General features: G+C 44.6%; 1 protein-coding gene across 8 annotated transcripts in view; it reads right to left on the bottom strand.

Annotated features, from left to right (window-relative positions):
* The window catches only part of LOC143282031 (uncharacterized), a 101,595-nt gene that overhangs the window by 28,614 nt on the left and 47,949 nt on the right, over positions 1-25,032 (bottom strand). For 6 of the 8 annotated variants that reach the window (XM_076587459.1, XM_076587493.1, XM_076587501.1 and 3 more), the window contains exons 3-6: positions 14,472-14,620; positions 13,636-14,058; positions 11,326-11,722; positions 9,099-10,181 (exon numbers count right to left, since the gene is read on the bottom strand). In XM_076587459.1, the coding sequence (XP_076443574.1) occupies positions 9,099-10,181; positions 11,326-11,722; positions 13,636-14,058; positions 14,472-14,620 (2,052 nt within the window). Of the gene's footprint in view, positions 1-9,098; positions 10,182-11,325; positions 11,723-13,635; positions 14,059-14,471; positions 14,621-21,402; positions 21,865-25,032 lie in introns of those variants that run through there. The other 2 variants (XM_076587520.1, XM_076587511.1) reach the window with 2 other exon arrangements.

Here is a 25,032-nt window from a genome sequence, read left to right as displayed (position 1 = left end):
AGAAGCTATTGAATGGTGGATCTTGGTAAACGTTCAAAGTGCAGAGAAAAGGAGAAGAAAAGGGAAAAAAAGAAGAAAAAAATGACAGGATATAGCAAGAAAATTTGGCACCGCACTAAATATGTCAAAAAAGCTCAATACACAATGGATGCATTATTCCACTCAATACCTTAACACAGATATATCTATGTATATAAACGACAACAAAACGATCAAACTGAGCTAAATGTTAGACGAAAGCAAGGCTGAAAAGAAAAAAAAACAACAAAAAAACCTCAAGTCAAATGGAATAACCGGCAGCTTATTTTCAAACCACACGATACGAACCGCAACACAATCCTGTCTTTTGAGGGGAGACAAAAATGAAAAGGTAAGCTCACCAGGCGCTTTCGAGAGCAGGGGGAAGAAAAGGCAACACACACAAACACACACACCAAGGCAGACAAGACGTGGTCTGCAATCGTCACCAGTGTATTATGATATATTTATCATATTTATCATACTGTATGCGAGCAGAACACAGAACACTTGGCTGTTTGGGCGGAGGTCCTTGGTAGTCGCTTGTACCAGCCAAAAAACGCATACGCCCAAAACGCACTGATGTAGTACTACCGACAACAGACCGCGTCTTTTCGGAAGGTGTAGACGCATAGGATCAAGACGTGTGTGACAAAAAGACTGTGTAGGACCTGTGTGTGTGTGTGTGTGTGTGTGTGTGTGTGTGTGTGTGTGTGTGGTTACTATTACGTTAGTGTGTCGGATGTGTGATGGTTATTGTTGTTGCCGCATTTGTGGAATACAATTGTTGCAGCAGGTTTCCTTGAGCTATATATTTGTTGTTATGCTGCGTTCTGCTTTGTTGTTCAGAATTGTGGTTTGTGTATCATGTCACATCCGGCGTATCGCACTGTACTATATGGAATCGAATCGTGTCGTGTCGCACTGTATCGTTCTGTATCGATTTACATTGCATCATATCGTATCGTATCGTGTCGCATTGTATTCCATCATATCATACTGTGTCGCATTGTATCATATATCGCATTGTGTAGTGTATCACATTCCACTGCATCGTATCGTATCGAATTGTGTCGCATAGTTTTGTATGGTACAGCATTGTATTAAATCCTCTTGCATCACCATATCCCGTTGCACATTATAGTAGCGAATTGTGTCGCATTGTATTGTATTGTGTTGTCACGTAATGAATTTCTTTTTCGTAACATCGGATTTTCCTATGGGATAACTGTATTGCCACTGACCAACATATCTCATATCTACATCCCCACTCCCTCTGTACTTAACAGCAACTTATCTTACCGACATTTATCTGACACTGGTTTCAGTAACATTCGTGTTATGCATATATGTATACTCTCGCAGCTTTATGTCGGCAACAGATATGAAATAGAGTACAAAGTACATTAACAAAAATCCAGTCATCATAACAATGTCTGCCACTGCACTACAGCTAACGGAAACACAATACTACACACCCTACCCCCCTCTCCCCCCCCCCTCCCTCTTTCACCACTCCCTCTCTCACATACGCATGCACATGGACACCCCAAAACTGACACACACACTGACACAAACTCACACCCCTTCCGAAAACACACACACACACACACACACACTGACGCATGTAGAGCAACTCGAGACTTAAAATCTGGACGTGACCAGATCAATGAGTAGTGGAGGGAAAACTAAATGTGAAAAAAAAAAAGTTTGCACACTGTTTCCTTAGTGTTTCTCTACTTAACCGCACTGGTTCTCTTTCGCGCCACTTAAGTGACATCCCTTATCGGCCATCCCTTGAAAGCCCTCGCGGCTACAGAGACATTGAAAAGCGTGTTATGTAAATATTGTGGTGTCCTGCTTGTCTGAGCCATGACAGAGTGGCTTTCTGTGCGGCGCTCATCACCTCATGAACATCAACATTCAACAAAAGCTGGTGACAGGTGTGGGCGTGTGTCGAGTGTGTGTGTGTGTGTGTGTGTGTGTGTGTGTGTGTGTTGTGTTGTGCTGTGTTGTTGGTTTGTGTTGTGTTGTGTTGTGTGTGTGTGTGTGTGTGTGTGTGTGTGTGTGTGTGTGTGTGTGTTGTGGTGTGTTGTGTGTGTGTGTGTGTGTGTAAGTGAGAGAGAGTGTTTGAGAGAGCCAAAGAGAGAAAGAGTGTGAGAGAAAGAGAGAGAGAAAGAGAGAGTCAAAGAGAGAGAGTGCGTGTGTGTTAGACAGACAGACAGAGAAACAGACAGACAGGCAGACAGACCGACAGTGTGTGTGAGTGGTGCGGTGTGGTGTCAGTGCGGTACGAAAAGATAAGGAGGAGGAGGGAGAGCGAGGGATGAGGGAGAGAGAGACAGGGAGGAAAGGAGAGAGACAGAGAGACAGACAGACAAAGAGAGAGAGAGAGAGGGGGGGGGGAGGAAAGGAGAGACAGAGAGAAAGACAGACAGACAGACAGAGGGTCAAAGGGAGACTCAAAATGTTTGATGTCTGGGTATCTTCCTATCAACATATGTATGTGTTTGATTATCTGTGCATCTATCCGAGCGCCGCGCCTAAGTGTGTGTTTGTGCGCGCGAGAGAAAGGAGTCCGCGTGCGAGCTGTAGAGGAATAGAAGAGGAAGAGAAAAAAAGAGAAAGGAAAAATGAATACGGGGATGTGTATGAGAAACATCGAGAGAGAGAGAGAGAGAGAGAGAGAGAGAGGGCGTACCGAATGAGACAGACAGATAGAGGTGGCGAGAGAGACTCGGTGAAACAGACAGACAGACAGAGACAGGGAGAGAGAGAGAGAGAGATGATTTATTCATTTAAGGCCGCAGTCCCATATGAACAAGGAGCAGTAACAAATTTTGTAAATGTCATTATAACTGTCAGAGTTTATACAACTGATTTACACAGCTTAAAATAAAGAAAATTCCATAAACTGACACAGTACTGTCTCTCTGAGCTTGATAGAGAGACAGAGAGAGAGAAAGAGAGGAGAGGGAGGGAGAGAGGCGGGGGGCGGGGGGGGAGACTCATCAGGCTGCCCGCAATGTTGTTTTTGAACTGTCCCGGATATCACATTCATGAACACCAAGAACAGTTAATAATCATGTACATATTAGGCTATAGACTGCCAACTGTTTCGGAAAAGTGTCAGCACTGAAATAAAACAGTTCAAACTCGGAATAGGGTTTGGTGCGCAAATCCAAGTAGCGTATGGGTTGCTATGAGGCTCCATCTTGTTGAGGGACAATGTGGCAATATCTTTATGTCGATTAGACGCATTACAAAGAGACCATTCCTTTTGTTTTTCTATCGTTTATGGTTAACCGCGCATCGACTGCATTCTGTGATGTGTTTCTGAAAAGCTCAGTTTGTGTGTGTGTGTGTGTGTGTGTGTGTGTGTGTGTGTGTGTGTGTGTGTGTGTGTGTGTGTGTGTGTGTGTGTGAGTTTGAGTTTGAGTTTGAGAATGAGTCTTGAATTCCTGTCTATATTTCTTTGACAGTGTCAATGTGCAGTTCCCGACACTTTGGGTGTTTATTGTCAAACACTAGTCCTTACGATCAGAATAATTACAGACATCAGGTATCATGTAGGCCCTATGCACGTGTTTACGATGTTTAACAGAAGAGTAGTATATTTTGCCGCGGTGGAAAGTCATTTTAATGTTTAATACAGACCTCGTCAAGTAGTTCGTTCGAGTTCAGCTATATATATAGCACAATTTTTCTTTCTTGTAAACATCTTATATTTCACTCCGCTTGACAACGAAACGATTTGCATAATAATTATGTTGTTTTTTTTTTCTTCAAAACACATTACCTCTTCGTCTTGTTCCATGACAAAGTCCTCACAATCATCTGGGGGAGAATCTGAAGCTGGCACTGTTTCTGGCTCATCCATCGTGGCGGCGATCGAAGTAACTCCCGAACACGGAATATGGCTGCCTAAACGGCGGGTTTAAAAACGACCGTAGACGTAAATAAATAAATGAATAAATAGATGAATAAAAAAAAAAGGAGAAACGAACTGCAGATACGAGTGAACGTGGGAATTTGTAATCTCACGAACGTTGAATATGACTGAGATCACTGAAACGTGATAGCTACGGCCCTGTGTTCGCGTCAAATGACTTCAGAAGGCTTCGTACACACGCTCACAAAACATATTTCTCTCCACATGATACCCTTTCTCTCTTTCCTTCCCTCCCTCCTGATCTAAAATCCATATCGCTTCTCAAGAAAACCCTCTCTGTTCGCGATTAGCCACGGGATTTTTTAACACCACAATCATAAAGATATTACCATGTGAAAAGCTGTCGCTCGTACTGCTGAAAAGGAGGAGAAGGGGAAGAAAAAAAAAGGGGGGCTGGGGGGGGGGGGGGGGGGGGGGGTGTATATTCGAGCTGGGCGAATTCCCCGAGACAGCCTTTCAGGGTCAACATTGAGAGGGAGGTCGTCACTCGGGGTGGGAGGTTGGGGGGGTGTAAGTCTGGGTGTGTGTGGGGTGTGGGTGTGGGTGTGGTTGTAGGGAACAGCGTGGGACGTTCGGTGTTTCAAGGAAGTGTGAAGTGTTTTTTGTGGATCGTTTTGTTTTATTCAGTCATTTATTTATTTGTGTATGTGCGTGTGCAATGTTTGGGTACGTTTGCAACTCTCTTCCTCTCTTTGTTTAAGTCCTCCCACCCCCCACTCTGTCTCAGCAAGCGAGTGAGTGAGTGAGTCTGTGTGTGTGTGTGTGTGTGTGTGTGTGTGTGTGTGTGTGTGTGTGTGTGTGTTTGTTTGCATGCGTGCGTGCGAAAGAGACAGAGAGAGAGAGAGAGACAAGGAGACAGAGAGAGAAAGACAGACTTTCAAGATAATGAAAAAGACTTCTCTCTGTCTGTCTCTCTCACTCTCAAAACGTTTTGAGTTTTCAAATCTGAGTGTTTTTTTCTGTCTGTGTCTGTCTGTCTCTCTCTGTCTCTCAGTGTGTCTCTCTTTCTCTCTCTCTCAAAACGTTCTGAGTTCTCTCTCTCTGTCTCTTCTGTGTGTGGCTGTGTGTGTGTGTGTGTGTGTGTGTGTGTGTGTGTGTGTGTGTGTGTGTGTGTGTGTGTGTGTGTCTCTCTCTTTGTGTCTCTGTCTGTCTGTCTCTCTCTTTGTGTCTGTCTCTGTCTGTCTATCTGTCTGTCTCTCTGAACATTCTGAGTTCCGAGTTCTCTCTCTTTTTCTGCTCTCTCTGTCTCTCTCTCGCTGAACGTTCTGAGTTCAGAGTTTTCTGTATATCTGTCTGTCTCTCTCTGTCTATGTTACTCTGTCTTTGTGTCTGTCTGTCTGTCTATCTGTCTCTGTTACTCTGTCTGTCTGTCTGTCTCTGTTACTCTCTCTGTCCCTCTCTGTGTCTGTCTCTTTCTCTCTGTCTGTCTCTGTCTCTCTCATGGAGAATGGCAATCTCCCAATCGTGTACATATCTTTATTAAGGGCCAGTCTGCTAAGAACAACGTGACCAGTTCAATATTCGTGAACATGACTTAACTAAGACTGCTGTACTCTGATTCTCTGTTTACTTTTTGTTCTTTCAAATAACACCACTCTTTCTGTGTGTATGGTATGTGTCAAAGATGTATGTACGTGAAGTTTCAACGCCCCCATGGAGCACAAGAAATAAACGTTTTGCCTTCACTTGCCTTGTGCTTAAGAAATGCCCTTTTGTTGAATATTGTACAGTATTTAATCACTTTTTGTCAACACGTTTAGATCTGTGTGAAATTCGGGAAGCTCTCCCCGGGGACAGCACGTCGCCACAGCTCAGCGCCACCCACTTTTTTTTCTTTCTTTCTGTCTGCAGTGTATTTGTTTTCACATCAAAGTGGATTTTTCTACATAATTTTGCCAGGCACAACCTCTTTGCTGTCGTGAGTTCTTTAACGTGCCCAACGTGCGTGCTGCACACGGGAACCTCGGTTTATTGTCTAGTCAGAATGATTAGCGTCAAGACTACCACTCAGGGACTAGTGGAGGGGAAAGAAATCTGGGAAGTGTGTGGGATTAGATCCCGTGGCCTCAGGTACTCACTCTCTCTCTACCTACCTACCTATGCGGAAGTTTTACCACTCGGCCACTAATGAATATTTAACACCTCTTGTTTCTCTCTTAAACTGCGTTTAGAAAGTGTTGTTGTGTTTTTTTGTTTGTTTCGTTTTGTTTTTGCTCCAAACACAGATGTAATGGACAATCCAACGGTGCTTTATGTTCCGGGGCAAAGGAAAAAAAAAAACAGAAGAAGAAAAGACACACATGCAATCATGCAAACACCATGCTGGTTTTATCATGCATGAACGGACACCACCCGTATTTTTTCTTTCTTTCCTTTTCCCCTTCTTCTTCTTCTTTTCTTCTATCCCTGCTGTACTCAGTCAAAACTTACATTATCTGAACAGGGCCAGGATCATTTTCACAATTCATGGAATGGGTTTGCTCTTTGTTTTTGTGTCTTTATTTTTGTCTACGTCTTTTTAACTCGTTTTGCAAACTAAAAAAAAGCAGTGCCTTATGTAATTGACTGAAAAGGATGGAATGCTTGGGGATATATGGGGGAGGGGGGGGGGGCTGCTGAAATTGGCTTACGGCAGGAAATGGAATGCGATGCATTACAGGTACCACCCCCAACCCCCCCCCCCCCCCCCCCCGCCCCCGACCAAAGAGAATTGAATGAAATACCAAACAGACAAAAACATTTTGTGTTTTTTTGTTCAGGTGGTTCTAGACTACACGACTCTTCATTTCTATTATTCCACTAAGACAGCTTTTCCCAGGCAAGAAAAGTTGGGGGGAAGAAATGCAGGTGAGGTTTTGGAGACTTTTGTTCCGAGGTGGAAAAGATGGTCAAAAAAAAAAAAAAAAGTCCATGTCGTCCTTGTAATGATTACAGGACTCACTGATTCAGCTTCAGACAGAAAGAAAAGAGGGAGCACGGTGTTCCAAAGCTGAAAACTGATATGAAAGACACCACACACACACACACACAAGCTTAGGTCAAAGAATGTCATCAGTCAGCTTCGGAACACCTGGATGGGAGAACAAAAAACAGCTGTTTGGGGGCATGGAAGGTTCTGATTGACACCACAGCATCATTCAAATCACAGCAAAAAAGCTTTCCATTGTGAAAGCACACATTTCGTTTTCTGCTTCAGCTGGTTAGAGTGAAGGTCAATACAATTATGGTGTGATGAACGTGAAGAAACCAGTTAAATCATTTCCGATGGGTGTGGCAAATATTACAATGCTATTTGCTCTTTGATGTATCGTTATTTTTCTCTCTTTAATGTAATCATTATCTGTCCTCGTTACACTGTCGTTATCTTCCCTGATTAAAGTATCACTAGCTTTCTGCTTGAAAACATGGTTTTCTTTCTTCTTTGATGCATCTATTTTCCATTTTATCTTTGTTTTTCCACTTTAATGTATCATCATCTTTTCTCTTTAATGTATCATCATCTTTTCTCTTTAATATATCATTATCTTTCCTGTTTACAGATTTTCTGTTCACTTTTATGTATCATTATCTTTAATGAATCATTTTGTTATGTATCATTTTCAACTTTATCTTTGTTTTCCCACTTTATTGTATCCTTCTCTTTTCTAACCCCTTCAGTGCCAGGGAAAAAACAGTAGAAAGTGGTGTTTCAAGCCATGAAACAATTTCCAAAACAATAACCCTAAAACCGGGAAAATAGTCTGGAGATATACCACTCTAAATAAACTGTGTGAATTTCAGCCTTCCAGAGTTATTTCCACTTATTCTGATGACGTCATCAATGACGTCACTATGCTCGTGTCACATACGTGCATGGCAGTGAAGGGGTTGTATCATTATCTTTTCTATTCAGTGAATAGTTTTCTGACTGAAGAAGGTTACACCGTACACTCCAAGAAAGAAATGCCAACTTGCAGGCGAAGTTTTCGTCTGCCATCCGACTGTCTTCTGTTTTCTTTCCTCTTTATCGAATGTATGACTATCTCACCTCTTTAATGTATCATCATTATCTCTCCTCTTTTATGTATCATCATTATCCTTCCTGTTTAATGTATTATCAATATCCTTCCTCTTTAATGTATCATCATCATCTCTCCCCTTTAATGTATCATCATTATCCTTCCTCTTTAATGTATCATCATTGTCCTTACTCTTTAATGTGTCATCATTATTCTTCCCCTTTAATGTATCATCATTATCTCTCCTCTTTAATGTATCATCATTATCCTTCCTCTTTAGTGTATCATCATTAGCCTTCCTCTTTAATGCATCATCATTATCCTTCCTCTTTAATGTATCATCATTATCTCCCCTCTTGAATGCATCATCATTATCTCTCCTCCTTAATGCATCATCACTATCCTTCCTCTTTAATGTATTATCATCTTTCCACCTTAAAAAGCATTATACTGTTTGCAAGTAAAGAATGAAATGCCATGGGTTTTTTCCCCAGTTTAATTTTTCTTGTTACGTCTGTGTTGTTCTCCTTTTTTCTTTGAGGCAGGTGCGCGCTTCACCCCCCTCCAACTCCCATTTGATATCTCTTGTTCCGCACACCTGTTATAATTCGCTCGCTTTCTTGCAACGCTATTTTGTTCTTCAATATCCCCGTTTATTGCCATTCCACCCATTCTCTAAGCAATGTCATTCCTTCTTTGAAGGATATCTTCGTTTTACTTGAATGTGCAATATCCTGCTTGTCTGCTAAGCCGCTGGTTTTGAGCGTGTGTCTTTCTGTTCTCCCCCCCCGTCTCTCTCTGTGTCTGAAACAGGATTCACTCTACCAGTCTCTGGTTTACTGCCATGCCATTTTAGTTTCCCCTGAAATAGTTTCCATTCTTTCACACCCACCCCTCTAGCAGAACGAAGCAGAAATGTGCACTCTCACTGTACTGTGGATGAATCAGAAATGAGGATAGATAGGCAGGAAGGGAGGGGGGATATATATATATATAATTTTGTTTTTAATCACAGGCGCGGCCGGGGAAAAGCTGTACCGTGTCTGCTAAAAAAAACAACTAAAAAAAAACAAAACCAACCCAGCTGACTACTACACTACAACCAAAACCATCCACGGGTGGGGTCTCACCTGCCCTGCTGCGGGACGACTGACAGATCCCCAGTCAAAGTTGGCAGGGGGAAGAGGAGGAGGAGGAGGAGGGGGAGGAGGAGGTGGAGGAGGAGGAGGAGCAGGAGGAGCGACAGGGGCGGGCGGCACAGGCGGAGGAGGCTGGTCCATAGAGGTCAGCCCCAGGCGGGCCAACTCGTCATCTAGGTCACCACCCACCCGTGACTGCGACGACCTCCGCGGGGGCGCCCAGGACGCTCCGCTGGCCAGGGCGCTGGGAGCGGGGGGAGGAGGTGGAGGGGGCGCCGCCCCGTAGTCTCCCCCCATGCCCCCTCTCCCCCCGTCGTACTCCCTGGAGGTTTGGGGCGAATAGCCCGGCCTGCCGAAATCGGGCTGCACGGAGCGGACTCCAGGAGACAGGGGGTTCGATTCCCGCCGCCTGTAGGGGTCGTAGGCGTTGCTGTCGACGCCGGCGGGTTCCGGGGGCCGGTAGGGCTGGGGCACGGAGGGTCGGTAGGACTGGGGCCGCGGGGGTTCCGGGGGCGGCGCGCCCCTGCCGCCAGACTCGTCGTAGCCAAAGTCTGACACACCGGCCTGCTGGTTGAAGATCGTGTTGGACACGTAGCCGTCGTTGGTGTTGTTGTACTGGTTGTAGGAGGGCTGGCTCCGGTCGCTGCTCATCTGTCTCTCGAAGCTGGTCTGGCGGCGGGGGAAGGTCTGAGAGTAGGAGGGCGGGGCCTCTGGTCTGGGTGCGCTGTACGGGTCAGGCTGAGGCTCGCCGTAGGCGTTCTTGGCGCCGTACGAGTTGTACTGCTGCTGCTGTTGGGGGGCCTGGTACTGGGCGCGGGGCTGGTACACCTGTTGTGGCGGGGAGGCCGGGCGGTCCGCGTAGCTCTGACTGTCGTAGTATCCCCGCGGCTGCTCCTGGCTGTAGCCTCGCTGCAAGGGAGGCTGCTGGGGGTAGGAGGGGGAGGTGGGGGACAAGGGGGTCTGCTGGGGCCGGCTGTAGCTACTGGGCTGTTGTTGCTGTTGTTGTTGGACCTGTGGTGAGTAGGGGCTGGAGGCGTAGGAGTTGACGCTTGGTCTGCTAGGCTCCGAGTAGGGCTGTATTGGGGGACACACAGTGTTTGCCGTGAGGGCATGAACTGCTAACACAATAACAAAGTCTGAGGGAAGACCACCATTCATATCCCTCCACCTCCTCTTCTAAAAGATGATACTCAATTGTATGTATCAATACTCTTGTCTTCAGTCCCCGATATGTACGACGGAACATAAACAAATTCTTCCTCCTCTGAGGAAATCAGATTTTTTCTTAAAGAAAGGTATGTCTATATGGATGGTGGTGTCCTGTGTGGTGAACAAAACGTGATATTTCTACGACTTAGAAATGCGAGGAACTAACAGAAGACGAGAACTGAAACATGTTTATGAAGGGGAAATCTCTACAGGGCAAATATGCGAAGTGGACACAGATTATGTAATTAAAGAAAGAGAATAATATCACAATTATAAAGATTGAATGATATATTGAAGAAACAATATACACTAGGGTGCAGAATCAACAAGCTGTAAGGTGGTGACTTTTTTGGATTATATTGATAAAAAACAAAAATCCAAAACAAGACACCGAATTACGACTAATAAAGAGAAAAACAAACCCCATGAATGAATCACAGGCTATTCTCAATAGCAAGAGAAAATAATTTTTGGCTCAGCAACAACAACAAAAGCATTGTCTCTGCTTAGAACTCTGCAATGTAGATACGACAAAAGTTAATTTCATTCCATTTTCAATCATTTAACTGCCATCATAGTATACATCAAAGTATACTTATTTTCTGTTACCATGATTCAAAAATGGATCATAGTCACCGTGTACTAAATAAGTGTAGGACTAAATGCACTATACTTTTGCATGTAATATGGAATTAATAATCCATAGTTAAGAAGCTACGAAATCCTTGCTGAGGATTTCCAAATACATCGGAACAGAGATCCCAATGCATTTAGCCCAGACATTTTGAATGATAAGAAATCAGTGCAATACGTATACACATATACATATATGACGTCAAATTGCACAAATCCAGTAACACGTGTTTATGTGTATCACAACTTTTCATAAAAAACAGGTATCCATCCTGAATAACACACACACACACACACACACACACACACACACACACACACACACACACACACACCAACCCCCACCCCCAAATAGAACAACCAAGTGTCTACCAACCTCAGGTTTACTGTAAGCCGGCTGGCTCCACTGCTGCCCCCCACTCAGAGGACTCAGAGGCTGCTGCTGTTGAAGTTGATGCTGGTGCTGTTGGTACGGACCGCCCCCGGAAGGACTGAAAGCCGAAGACGAGCTGGACGGGTAGGCGGAGGTGATCTCGTCCAGGGGATCCGGGTACCGCGACGACCCGATGCGGCTCTCGTAGGCCTGGGTGGGGTTGAACTTGACGGGCTGGGAGGAGGAGGAGGCGGCGGATGGGCCTGGGGAGGCGGGCTGGTGGGTGAGGTTGATGGGGAGGGAGCGCGGCTCCTGCTGGCGTCGGTCCCCGTAGCTCCCCACACCCCGGGGCAGCGACATGGAGCTGCCCGCCGCCGGGGTGTAGGCGTTCTGTGAGGGTCTGTTGGGTGGGTGGGTGGGTGGGTGGGTAGGAGGGAGAGAACAGAAAGGGCGGTGTTATGTGTGTGACATGGGTTTTTTGTCAGCTGTTGTTGTTCTGATTATCTATCGCCAGTGTTAAGGTGATATCGATCGCACGCGTTAATGCCACCTACTGTACGCACACGTACACACAGACACAAAGACGCACGCGCGCGCGCAAACACACACACACACACACACTCTCTATCTCTCCTATTTTTTCTTCTTTTTTTCATTCTTTTTATTTTTTATTTATTTATTTTTATTGTTTTTATTTTATTTTTTTTCATTGATGGCTTGATGTAAAAAAGCAATTGTTGCTGATTCAATTCACCATCATGAAATAAAATCTTGACTTGACTTGACACACACACACACACAAACACACATACACGCAGACAAACTCATACACGCAGGCCCGCACGCGCAAACACACACACACACACACACACGCGCGCGCGCGCGCATGCATGAAAACACACTCGACCGCACATAATTCCTCACTCCAAAATCAATTTCATTCCTCCATTCATCCCACCCGTCATAATTATAATAAAAGTAGTAGAAGCAGCAGCAGCAACAACAACAACAACAGCAGCAGCAGCAACAGCAGCAGCAGCAGCAGTAGTAGTAGTAGTAGTAGCAGTAATGGAAAAACTGATACCAACAATGTAAACTGACGCTGACACCTTCCAGACAGGGGGCACGTGACGTTCACAACACGTACAACAATACATATGCATTCAACAACGACATTCCATACACAAGCTCAGCGTGTGCACACACAATACCCTGCGAGCAAAATCACACACTTCTTCTTCATCAATCACCATCAATCATCATCATCATCATCATCATCAACTTCTTCTTCTTCTTCATTAATCATAATCGTATTCTTCATAATCATCAATCACCATCTTCTTCTTCATCAATCATCATCATCATCTTCTTCAATCATCATCATCATCATCTTCTTCTTCAATCATCACCATCAACAATCGTCATCATCACCATCATCAAATTGTTCTTCATCATCAATCATCATCATCTTCTTCTTCTTCTTCAATCATCATCACCAGTCGTCATCATCAATCATCATCATCTTCTTCTTCTTCAATCATCATCATCTTCTTCAATCATCATCATCTTTTTCTTCAATCATCATCATCAATCGTCATCATCATCAACAACTTCTTCTTCTTCATTAATCATCATCATCTTCTTCGTCAATCAATCACCATCATGAATCATCATTATCTTTTTTCTTCTCCCCCTTCTCCCTTAACTCTGTGACGACCAGAACCGTTCATCAATCATCATCATCGTCATCAATTTCTTCTTTTTCGTTAATCATCATCAATCATTATCATCAACCATCATCATCTTCTTCTTCAATCATCATTATCAATCGTCTTCATCAACTTCTTCTTCTTCATCAATCATCATCATCTTCTTCATCAATCAATCATCATCATGAATCAGCATTTTCTTTCTTCTTCTTCCCCCCTTCCCTCCCCTTAACTCTATGACGAAAAGAACCGTTCATCAATCATCATCATCAGTCATCATCATCATCATTATCATCATCATCGTCATCAACTTCTTCTTCTTCGTTAATCATCATCAATCATTATCATCAACCATCATCATCTTCTTCTTCAATCATCATCATCAATCGTCTTCATCAACTTCTTCTTCTTCATCAATCATCATCATCTTCTTCATCAATCAATCATCATCATGAATCAGCATAGTCTTTCTTCTTTTCCCCCCCCTCCCCTCCCCTTAACTCTATGACGAAAAGAACCGTTCAGCGAACGAAAGAAAGAAATGAAAATCCAACCAACCAACCAAAAAAAACAAAACAAAACAAAACCAAAAAAACCCCCTCACCTATAAACATCATCGGCGCCGTACGGCCCCCCAGCAGAAGCGTCCCGGTAGGGGTCGGCGTGGCGGTACGGGATGGTGTAGTCCGGCATCCGACTCCCGCCGTCGCTGCCACCTGAGAAGGAGAATGGCGTGTTCTCCTCGTAAGCCTTCGGGGTCGGGGGCAGCGGCGGACCCGAGCTCACGGGCTGCGCCTGGGTGTTGCGCTGGATCTGGATCCGGGTGGACCCGTCCGGGAGGGCGGTGTGGGTGGCGGGGTAGGTGTGGTGATGGTTCTGCTGCTGCTGCTGGTATTGGTGGTGCTGGGGCGTGTAGGGCATGGCCCCCCGCGAGGTGGGGGACATGGGGGAGGACACGTCGTGCAGCTGGGCCGTCACCTGGCTGCCGTACATCCCGCCAGTGGGGGACATGGGCTGCACGGGAACCCTGTTCGTTCGCACGCAAACCCACAGAAATGTGTAAACGAGCAGGCGCGCGTGCACACACACACACACACACACATAATACACGTAGACAGACACATTCGCAGGCAGGAACATAAACACACACACACATATATATATATATGTGCGTGCGTGTGTGTGTGTGTGTGTGTGTGTGTGTGTGTGTGAGTTTGTGATGTGATGTGATTTGATGGGAGATGAGAAATAAAAAGATGTCTCCTGTCATGGTTACGCACACACACACACACACGCACGCTCACACACACACACACACACACACTACCCCCCCACAACCCCCCTCCCCACACACACACACACATTCCCCACCCTCCCGCCTCTCCACATGCCCACTGACAGGGAAGAAGGAGAGGACAAAGAAAACTGTCCCTGACTGACTTCTTAATGGTGAGCTGCAGGATGTTGCCGGCCCGCTTGATGAGCTCCTGGCCCTCCATGTGGCTGAGGTCGGTGGTGGAGATGGTGCCGATCTTCAGGATGCTGTCCCCCTGGCACAACCCCGCCGCCGCCACGCTCCCGGGAGTCACCTGCCACACACACGTGGTGGCACAGGTAAGTCACTCACCCACTCACTCAGATACGCTGCTGTCGTTGAGGTGAGGACGAAAGATGAGGAGGGTTTTCTGATCGACTCTCTGTGTCTCTAAGTCAGGCTTTCTGTTCGACTTTATGTGTCTCTAAGTCAGTCTTTCTGATCAACTCTCTGTGTCTCTAAGTCAGGCTTTCTGATCAACCCTCTGTGTCTCAAAGTCAGGCTTTCTGATCGACTTTCTGTGTCTCTAAGTCAGTCTTTCTGATCAACTCTCTGCGTGTCTCTAAGTCAGGCTTTCTGGTCGACTTTCTGTGTCTCTATCAGGCTTTTTAATCGACTCTCTAGCTCTGTGTCTCTAAGTCAGGCTTTCTGATCGACTCTCTGCGTGTCTCTAAGTCAGACTTTCTGATCGACTCTCTGTGACTCTAAGTCAGGCTTTCTGATCGACTCTCTGTGTCTCTAAGTCAGGCTTTCTGATCGACTCTCTGCGTGTCTCTAAGTCAGACTTTCTGATCGGCTATCTGTGTCTCTGTCAGGCTTTCTGATCGACTCTCTGTGTCTTCAAGTCAGGCTTTCTGATTGACTCTTTGTGTGTCTTTAAGTCAGACTCTCTGATCGACTCTCTGTGACTCAAGTCTGGCTTTCTGATTGACTTTCTGTGTCTCTAAGTCAGGCTTTCTGATCGACTCTCTGCGTGTCTCTAAGTCAGACTTTCTGATCGACTCTCTGTGACTCTAAGTCTGGCTTTCTGATTGACTCTCTGTGTCTGTAAGTTCGTCAGCTAAGCTGTCGTTGAGGAAGAGGGATGAGGACGACTTTCTGATCGACTCTATGTGTCTCTGTCTGTCTATCTGTCTGTCTTTGTCTATCTGTTCATTTATTTCTCTCTGTAGGTGTTTTGTCTGTGCTGCGCATGCTCACCCGGAACATAGACCATTACTGTTTCCGTCCATTCCTCAGCTGTTACAATAGAACTCAAATACGTAGATTTTTGTTGTTGTTGTTGTTTGTTTTTGTTTTTGTTTTTTGGAAAGAAAATGACACGCGAAGCACTTAGCACGAGACGCTATACACATGCATGGATGAAGACAGAATATTCGTGTCGGTCGTCCTTCATGTTAAACCAGTAGTCATACAATAGAACAGCAACCTGAAAAAGAGTTTTGACTGACAGCGAAAACAGATGAAACGAGGAACAACGCGCGTTGATATACATATACATATGTGTACACACACATATATATATTTCTCTCTCTGTATAATATATATATATATATATTTCTCTCTCTGTGTGTGTGTGTGTGTGTGTGTGTGTGTGTGTGTGTGTGTGTGTAGAGAGAGAGAGAGAGAGAGAGGAGATAAAGGTTATTGCACCGCTTCAAGTTTTTATCTTTAAAATTTTCATACTCCTGTTTCATATCTATGTCACATGCACTTGACTAACAGTACACGCGTAATCCCCAGCTGAATGATGGCTTCATACTGATTAAAAAGAAAAAAGAAAAAAAGAGGGACGAAAGTAGCTGCAATGGAAGAACGAAGAAGACAGCACGGATCGGAGAAGGAAATAAAAGGGAAGGGGATCGGACGGACATCCTGTCAAGAAGTGATAAGAAGGCCAATCAGTTATGAATAAACAGCGCGGCGTGTGTGTGTGTGTGTGTGTGTGTGTGTGTGTGTGTGTGTGTGTGTGTGTGTGTGTGTGTGTGTGTGTGTGTGTGTGTGTTTTCTATATGAACATTATAAACCAATCATTCACGAGATAATGTACACAAACGCAGAAAGTAATTCAAACGAAATTTGAAGAACTATAGTACGATCATCCATGACGCATCAGACGTGGATATGTCAGCCAGTCCCCATCAAGTCAGTTCAAACATGACTACACCATTACAGGCTCAGAACCAGACTTTTAAGCCTGGCCAGTGTCCGCGTGTCTGTCCCGCTCGAACTGGTGCTTCATTCCGGCCATGCAGACCCCCAGACTGACTAACCATCTATCACAGGCCTCTCTGGCCAACTGGTCAAATGGTCATCCATCCTACTCCCATCCAAGCCTCTCAGAGCAGAAGGAACAGACCGGCCGGACCAAAGCGCAAGCGAGAATCGGTGATCATTCTTCATGCGGTCTTGATGAGGACTAATGGACAGCTTTATCACCAGGTTCGTCAGCATCATTCCTGTGGTCAGCAGTTGATGCGGTGCGTGTGGTGGTTTGCTGCTTGTGCACAGCGCAGGATATTGCTTTGGGATTGCGATGTGTTGGTTACAAATATAATGTTATATTCACCTTATCTTGAATTTATGCGAGCCACCGTACCTTGAGCTTTCCCGCATGCAGTCGTTCGGGCCCCGAGTCCGAGCGAGCACGAGCGAGTTCACACACACACACACACACACACACACTTTTTAATAGCATCCCAAGATGCATCCGATGCATCGGTTGTCAACTGTTAGGAGAGCATTCGTTTTTTATTTGTTTGTTTTTTTGTTTTCTCTGTGTGTGTGTGTGTGTGTGTGGTGCATAACATGTATATACACAAATTATTTAGTTTGGGCGTGTTCAGAGCAGATATACCCCAGCTCGGATGGTTTTACTAATTAAACAACCACTGAGAACAGCTCATGGCCAAACCCTTTTGCTATCATCGAGAAATTTCGTGATCCCTGATCTCACTTTCCCAGACAACGAATAACGCGCGATAAGTATTTCAGGTCCCACCTGTTTTTCTGTTCATTTTCGGATATGATGGAGCCAATATGGAATGAGGGAGCCACTGAGCGCGCGCGCGCGCGCGCGCGCGTGTGTGTGTGTGTGTGTGTGTGTGTGTGTGCGTGTGTGTGTGCAGTCGCCCTCGCGCCTGAATATAGATGTGATGGCAGGATGGGCGTATGCATACTTCTCCATTTGCAAAAATACTTGTGTGTGCACGCCTGTGCTGTGCACACAAAATGTCGGCACCTCCAAGGAGACGCAGTGAGATCAGCCATCGGAGAACGAAAGAGGAAAACAGACAGACGGACACAAAGACAGAAAGACAGACAGACAGGTGGACAGACAAGGAATGTTTGTAAACAGAGAAGGCGCAGGCAGCAGCCACAGCGGCTGTATCATCGCCATGGCATTTCAGACACCTCGCGCACCCACGCTCTTCCTTCCTCTTTCCTTTACCTGCAAGAATACCTGTGCCAGGTAAAACACAGGCCAACGACTATAGCTTCAAATGATATAAGAAAAAAAAAGCGTGATTTTCTTCTTTTCACCGTAACTTAAGGTGTTACGCAATCTCTTCCGTTTTTATGTACTGAGAAATGGGTTTGTGAGGTGGTCGCTGTTTACAAGATTAGTTGACATGTAGTTAAGTGAAAAGTTCAAGAGTGAAAATCCACATTTACAGGGCCTGGGGATGGAATGACAGATTTTTGTTTTCAATATTTTTAGATTACATCTCATCTGCTTCCTGCTTCTTCGTTCTTTTAGTTTGTTTGTTTACCTACTCGTTTGTAGGCGTGAGGACACCGTGTATGCAGTGTTCTAGATCACTGACCATGCAGGTGCTGTCAGTGAGGTAAATGATGTTGGTGATCTTGATTCATATCATCCTCAGTGAACTATCATCCTCAGTGTCCTGACACCAGTCGTTTCAGTGTTGCTTTTTGTAGGACGCTGGGTGGTCGGCTGCTTAGTTTCGTGGTCTCGTTCGGTTTGAGGTGTTCTCTTTGTCAACTTTGTTTCTCAGCAGAGTGATTATTTTACTTTCTCTATCTGTCTCTGTTTCACTCTCCTCTCCGCCCCCCCCCCCCACTCCCCCCCCCCACACACACACCCTCCCGCCCCCATCTCCCCTAACACACACACACACACACACACGGCACCTGAGAGTGTTAAAAAGATGAAAATGGAATCCAGAAGATGAAATAGCAAAATCATAACGGGAGGGGCGAAGACATGTGTAGAACAAAGGCACGACGAAGCAGAAATATTTGAGCTGGGACACATCCGTTTGGACAAAATGGAAGAAACAAGTTAAAAGATTACACATCAATTTTAACTCTATCCCTCCACGTTTATTTAAGGGCGAAGACTGTACACATAGAACAAAAATATAAACAGCATGTTCAAGCTAACAGCTGCCAATCCATCCTTTGCAGACATTGTCTATTTCGAAGGAAAAATTGAAAGTTAATGTGTAGTATTTTTTGTTTTTATGCTTGTGTCAGCTTTTTTCCCCCAGTTAGTTGTTTATTCTTTTGTTTCTTGTGTGTGTGTGTGTGTGTGTGTGTGTGTGTGTGTGTGTGTGTGTGTGTGTGTGTTTTACATCACTCATGTTATTTATATGATGTGTGTAAAAGATGTTCATACATGTTTCAATACCTCCTGGGGGGCACATGAAATAAATCTCTTGCCTTGCCTCGCTAACGAAACCAACAGGTCGAGCCCTAAAAGCGGTCCACCATCAGGGCATACAAGATAGCTAGAGATGGGAAGCATACAGACTGTCAGCACTGATGTTCACAGGATGTGTACAGGCTGGCAGGCAAACTGAACTCACAACATCTCGTACCGGGTGGAACAACAGGGAGGGGCTGAACTCGTCAGCATCGACACAGACATATTTATAACACAGATGAAGATAACTTTATCGAAACAAGTGTATAAAAGATATCTCGGCAAAACTCCACAGCATTTTGCTCAAAAGATGTGCTTTAGAAGCAGACCTTCTAAAAGTATCTCTCTCTGTCAGGGGTGAAGAGACTGAGAATGAGAGAGAGAGAGAGAGAGAGAGAGACAGACAGACAGACAGACAGACAGACAGACAGACAGACAGACAGAAGGAGATCAACAGATCGCAATGACTCTCTCTCTCCCTCTCTCTTTCATTTCCTCCCCCCTTCTTTCTCTCCCGTTCCGTGTCAATCCACACTCGTAAAATCAACTTGCCACGTACACACAAACGCGCATATATATAATTATATATATATATATATATATATATAATTACATATATATAGATAGATAGATAGATATGATACATATATACATATTATTCATGCATACCTCCCGGTCTGGAAAATAAAACAACAACCGACGACACTGATGCACCCAACACTTATTGAACCAACACTGCCATCATACTGTTCATAAACACACTCACGTCCCCCAGACTGACATTACTCAGACCGACAGAGGCGAGAGAAAAAAACAACCCTGAAGTCTCGACTAATGACCATGTGTTTGACCTCAGAATGGCCACACACGATGTCAGCCACTGACTCAGAAACCTGATTGATCGAACGCGCGCGGCGTCACACGTGTCACTCGCATACATGTCTACATACATACACATCTAGACTACATGCCTCGCTACAAGCTGTCGCTCAAGGCACCATGTGAGTCCCATTTTTATCCCATTTGTGGTCACTGACTTCGTAAGACACTGCTGTTCGTAATCGTTATACGTTACATAAGATCACGGCTTGTGAGATTAGTTCTTTGTTTGAGTTGTTTATAATTTGTTATTATTATTATTATTATTATTATTATTATTACTTTAAGAATCAATGTAAAGAAGTTAAACGTGTCCACGAGTTTTCCACAGCTCTTTTTCTGCCAAAGTGATCTGGCATGTCAGGAGAGGAAATTCTTGCCAGAAAGCTGTTTCCGTTCTATTTTCTTGTTGGCTACAAGTTTGAGATAACATAATGTCATTCATGTAGTTTATGTATTACAAAGTGCTCGTGCGTGGACGTGAACGAGAGAGAGAGAGAGAGAGAGAGAGAGAGAGAGAGTCAGACAGGAGACAGGGATAAAGGTAAACAGACATACAGATAGGGGGAGGGCAGAAAGAGAGAGGGTGGAGTCAGAAAGACATAGGGAAAGAGACATACACTGGTAAGGAAACGGACAGACACGCGGAGAGAGACAAAAAGGGAACAGAGCAAGAGAGAGAGAGGGGGCGGGGGGAAATCGAGAGACAGAGAGAAAATGAGAAACTGAGAGACTAAGAGAGAGAGAGAGAGAGAGAGAGAGAGAGAGAGAGAGAGACAGACGGACAGACAGACGGACAGACAGACAGAGATAGTGAAAGAGATAGACAGGAGACAGGTAGACAGAGGGGAGGTGGGGGATGCGGGGGGGGGGGGGGGGGTTCAGATAAACACAGGGAAAGAGACAGACACTGGAAGAGAAAATAAGAGAGAGGGGGGGGGGGCAGACAGAATGACAGAGAGAGACAGAGAGAGAGAGAGAGACAGACAGACAGACAGACAGAAAGGCACAGAGCGACAGAGGGGGCGGGGGGGGGGGGGGGTGAAGTGGGGCGCGTTGAGGGTGAGAGGAATTCTCAATTCAGTCTCAAAAATATGTTGTTGGCAAGTTTCACACGCGGCTTGAACCTTAAAACACATGGAGGCACTTTCTACCGTGGAGTAGCCGATCACTTCTGACTGCAGTTTTCGGAGAAACAGGCTTACCCATTTCCGAAAAAATAACAAAATATCAAATAGCAACACAAAGAAAAACAAAACACTATTTCAAAATTCACGTGAAAGTCAAAGTCACTTGGTAATTAAAAAAAACAACTAAAAATTATTCTTCATTTTCTCATATGTATTTCGTGTTACACGAAAATAATCAAAAAGCGAAAGTGACCGTATCCACACACCGAATAATATCTAACAAGGAAAGATGCTGAAACCACTTCAACTAAAAACAAACAGGCAAACACACAAACAAACCAACCAAAAACAGTTTGTTCCAGTGCATCTTTCATTTACCTGTGTACTGGTTGAATCAGTAGCATAAGCAGCATGGATTTGAAGCCCTGTACCTTGTAAATGGAGAAAGTTGATTCTATTTATTGCTGTTTTCACAGCAATAACTATTCAAGAAGCAATATGTCTAATTTCTCTTCCCCTGTTCAACAGCATCACAGTCAACATCCCTTACAATGAGATAGTCACGAACAATCACCGCACCTTCTTCTGAACATAATCGTATCACACGAAACAGCTCCTAAATATGTAAAAACAACAACAGCAAAAAACAAAAAACAACAAACAGACAGGATTTTCACTCGTCGAGCTCCCAACAACCTTTCCACGAAATGTATCTGTTGGAGAAAAAAAAACAGTAATGAGCTGGCACTTTCAATAATCGAAACACTTCCAAACACAAAGGAGAAGAATGGGATAGAGAAAAGAAAAACAAAAAAATCTCCAAACACAGTCGAAACCAATCTAAATCAGCAACAACCCGAAACATCGAAAAAAGTACCAAACGACAAACCGGCCAACCAACTCCTACACACACGATGTACCAAAAGAAGCAATGTGGCATAACTTTCGCTTGGCCACAAGGGGAAGGAGGCGTGATAGAGTGGAGGAGGAGGAGGAGAAGAGAGAGAGAGGGGGGGGGGAGGGAGACAGAGAGACAAACAGAGAGAGATCAGAGGAGAGGGGGTGGGGTGGGGGGCTCAGATTGGGCAAAGGGCAACAGGGATGGACCTGAGGAGGCAACCCTCTCCCGCTGGCAGCAGGTCTATGTGTTCCAGGTGTGGAACCAACCAGGCTGCGTCAGTGCGTGCAGACCGCACACCTACCCCTTATTACCTGTGCTGTGTTCCTCTGGCCGGTCTGTTTTCTGTCAGTCGTGTCTAGCTCCCGTGACCGAGTTGCTGTGTGGATGTGCTGTAATAAAGAGTAAGGATGGGTTTCCTTGTGCATTTTATTCTTTCTGCTTTTCCTTTTCTTCTCGATCATATTTTTTTCTTTTGTCTTATATATATTTTTTCTTTTGTTGTTGTTGTTGCTTGTTCTTGGCAGTTGATTCCCTGTGAATCATTTTCTCATGAGTCATGCACAAAACACATATCACACACAAACACACACACACACACACACACACACACACACACACACGCACGCACACACACACATACACACACACATGTGCACGCATTCACAAATACATACATATGCAAATAAATACACGCACGCGTGCTTATCACTATCACCATCAGCATCACTTTCATTATGGCCACGACCGTCATGACCATTAACAAAACCAATACAGATCCGAGTTGCAACTCTCAATGACTTTCGATTGATTGTATAGGGTCAGACTTGTAACAACATCAGTAACAACCCTATCTCCATCAACAATACTGATGCTAATCAAATCATCGTCATCACCATCAACATGATCATAATCATCAACTTCATTATCACCTGGATAACTCGAAAACAGGATGCAATTCAGGCAATCGCTCTCAGTGATAATGAAACGCGTCGTCATGTTTACCCCCCTGTTAGTCGCCGATCATACAAACGGGTTGTTCTCCGGAAAAGCTTCAACACGGAGACATGCCAGTCCATCCAAATAACCCACCGTTCTCAGTTAGCGCAGTCTCAAGCGTGGCAAAGTTGCCCTTTTTCTTCGCAGGTGTATATTTATCAGCCGTCTCACAATACCGACTCTCCTTGGGGCCAGGCATGTTGGCGTGCGAGAGAAGGTAACTGTCGACCTGACAGTGGTAGCTCCCTGAGGACTGCTGGCAATGGGATGGTAACGGAAACAACCTGGGTGCACCGAATATGGGGTATCAGGAAAAAAACAGACTGTTGACCAATGGGGAAGAATGCTTGGGGTGGTATTTGATAATAATCACTTTTCAATCTTATGTCACAAGCGTTATTATATTGTAGTGTGTATTACCTCTCACATGCAAATGTATGCCGAGTCACAGCGTGCATTTCTTAGGAAAACAGGATTCTGCGATTGGCTGTTGTTTTTCTCTTTACTGGCGACCAGATTGTTCATCACACAGAAGTACAAGCTCGAGCAATGATTTCCTTGGCATGCAGGCAGCCATACTCAGGCTCTAGAAAGATTTCACCAACTCTTCAGAAGGATGTTTTACTCAGGAGCTTAGCATGCATTGAAGGCAATTTCCACACAACACCGTGTTGCATAAAACAAACAAATATGGTGTGGGTCCTGTCTAGGCTTTGTGATAAATGGCGGAGCTATCAGTCGACGGCCGCCAACCGTTTCAGGAAACATGAAGGAAAAAAAAATCCCGTACCTTTGCAGATTATGTACAGAGCTCCTATCCTGCCCACTTCGCCTTGACAGGTGAGGAAGCTTCATGGCGGTGGCGAATGATGAACAAAAATATCTGAAAAATATAAGTACCCTGTCTGCTGGATTTATCTGTTTTAGACGCAAACAGCCCATGTGACGAAAACCCTTGGGATGATACGATGATACTCCGAGAATACCTTCAGATTTCTAAGAGAGGCTAAAGACTTCTGTTTGTTAACATCCGTTCGTTCGTTTATTTATTTATAGTCTGTTCATCTAAGATGATGATATTACCATCCGTTACCAAGAAAACCCTCTTTCTTGAAGACCATCAAGGCCCCTGAAAGTTTAGCGGAGTAATGTGGAGATTTGGACATCTGGTAACGCGTCCGCCTGGGAAGCGAGAGAACATGAGCGCGCTGGTTCGACTCCCACAGTCACCAGTATTTTCTTCGCCTCCACTAGATCTTAAGTAGTGGTCTGGACGCTAGTCATTCGGTAACGATAAACCAAGTTCCCGTGTGCAGCATGCACCTAACGTAGGTAACAGATTCCACGGCAGCTATATGGATTGTCCCTGGCAACGTTTTGAATTAAATTCCATTTTGACAGGAAAACAAATACACTTGCAGACAAAAAATAAATAAATAAATAAATAAATAAAAGGGTGGCGCTCTCACTGCTATGTCCCCGGGGAGATCAGCCCGAATTTCACACAGCGAAATCTGTTGTGACAAAAGAGTAATACAATATAATAATACTATCTTTAGGCTCTTTAGAGTGATCGATCTACTTCTTGATCGGATTCTGACTTCACCTATATATTTGTATTTGTTTAATCTATAATTTATTTCAGGAGGCGACGTTCCTTGTAACCAGATGTATAAACGTCATTTACTTAATGATTCTGAACATGAGTTTAAAAAACATCATTATCAAATGAGGGAACTCCACAGGAAAGATGACTCTTTAAATAAGAATAATAAACTCTACAGTTACGTTTATAAAATAGAGAAGTGTATGTTGTGTCGTTTCGTTTTTCGGTTTATTCGAGATATCGTGGTATAAAAAGGGTTGCTATTTTCAGCTAGTTTCGTGGCAGCACTGGAAAGCGACAGTAATAGGTTGTTACCTCCAGACAGCAACACTGCGGGCAACGGGCCAACAACACCTGTTTGAGCACATACACACAGCGAGACACAAACATCGACACACAGAGAAACGAACAGAAACATACAGTCATAAACAAATACATAAATATACATACATACATACATACATACATACACACAAACGTTCGCACTTACATACATACGTACGTA

This window comes from Babylonia areolata, chromosome 1 (genome assembly GCF_041734735.1).
Source record: "Babylonia areolata isolate BAREFJ2019XMU chromosome 1, ASM4173473v1, whole genome shotgun sequence".
In the NCBI taxonomy this organism is placed as follows: domain Eukaryota; kingdom Metazoa; phylum Mollusca; class Gastropoda; order Neogastropoda; family Buccinidae; genus Babylonia; species Babylonia areolata.
This window is presented reverse-complemented; position numbering and strand designations above follow the sequence as displayed.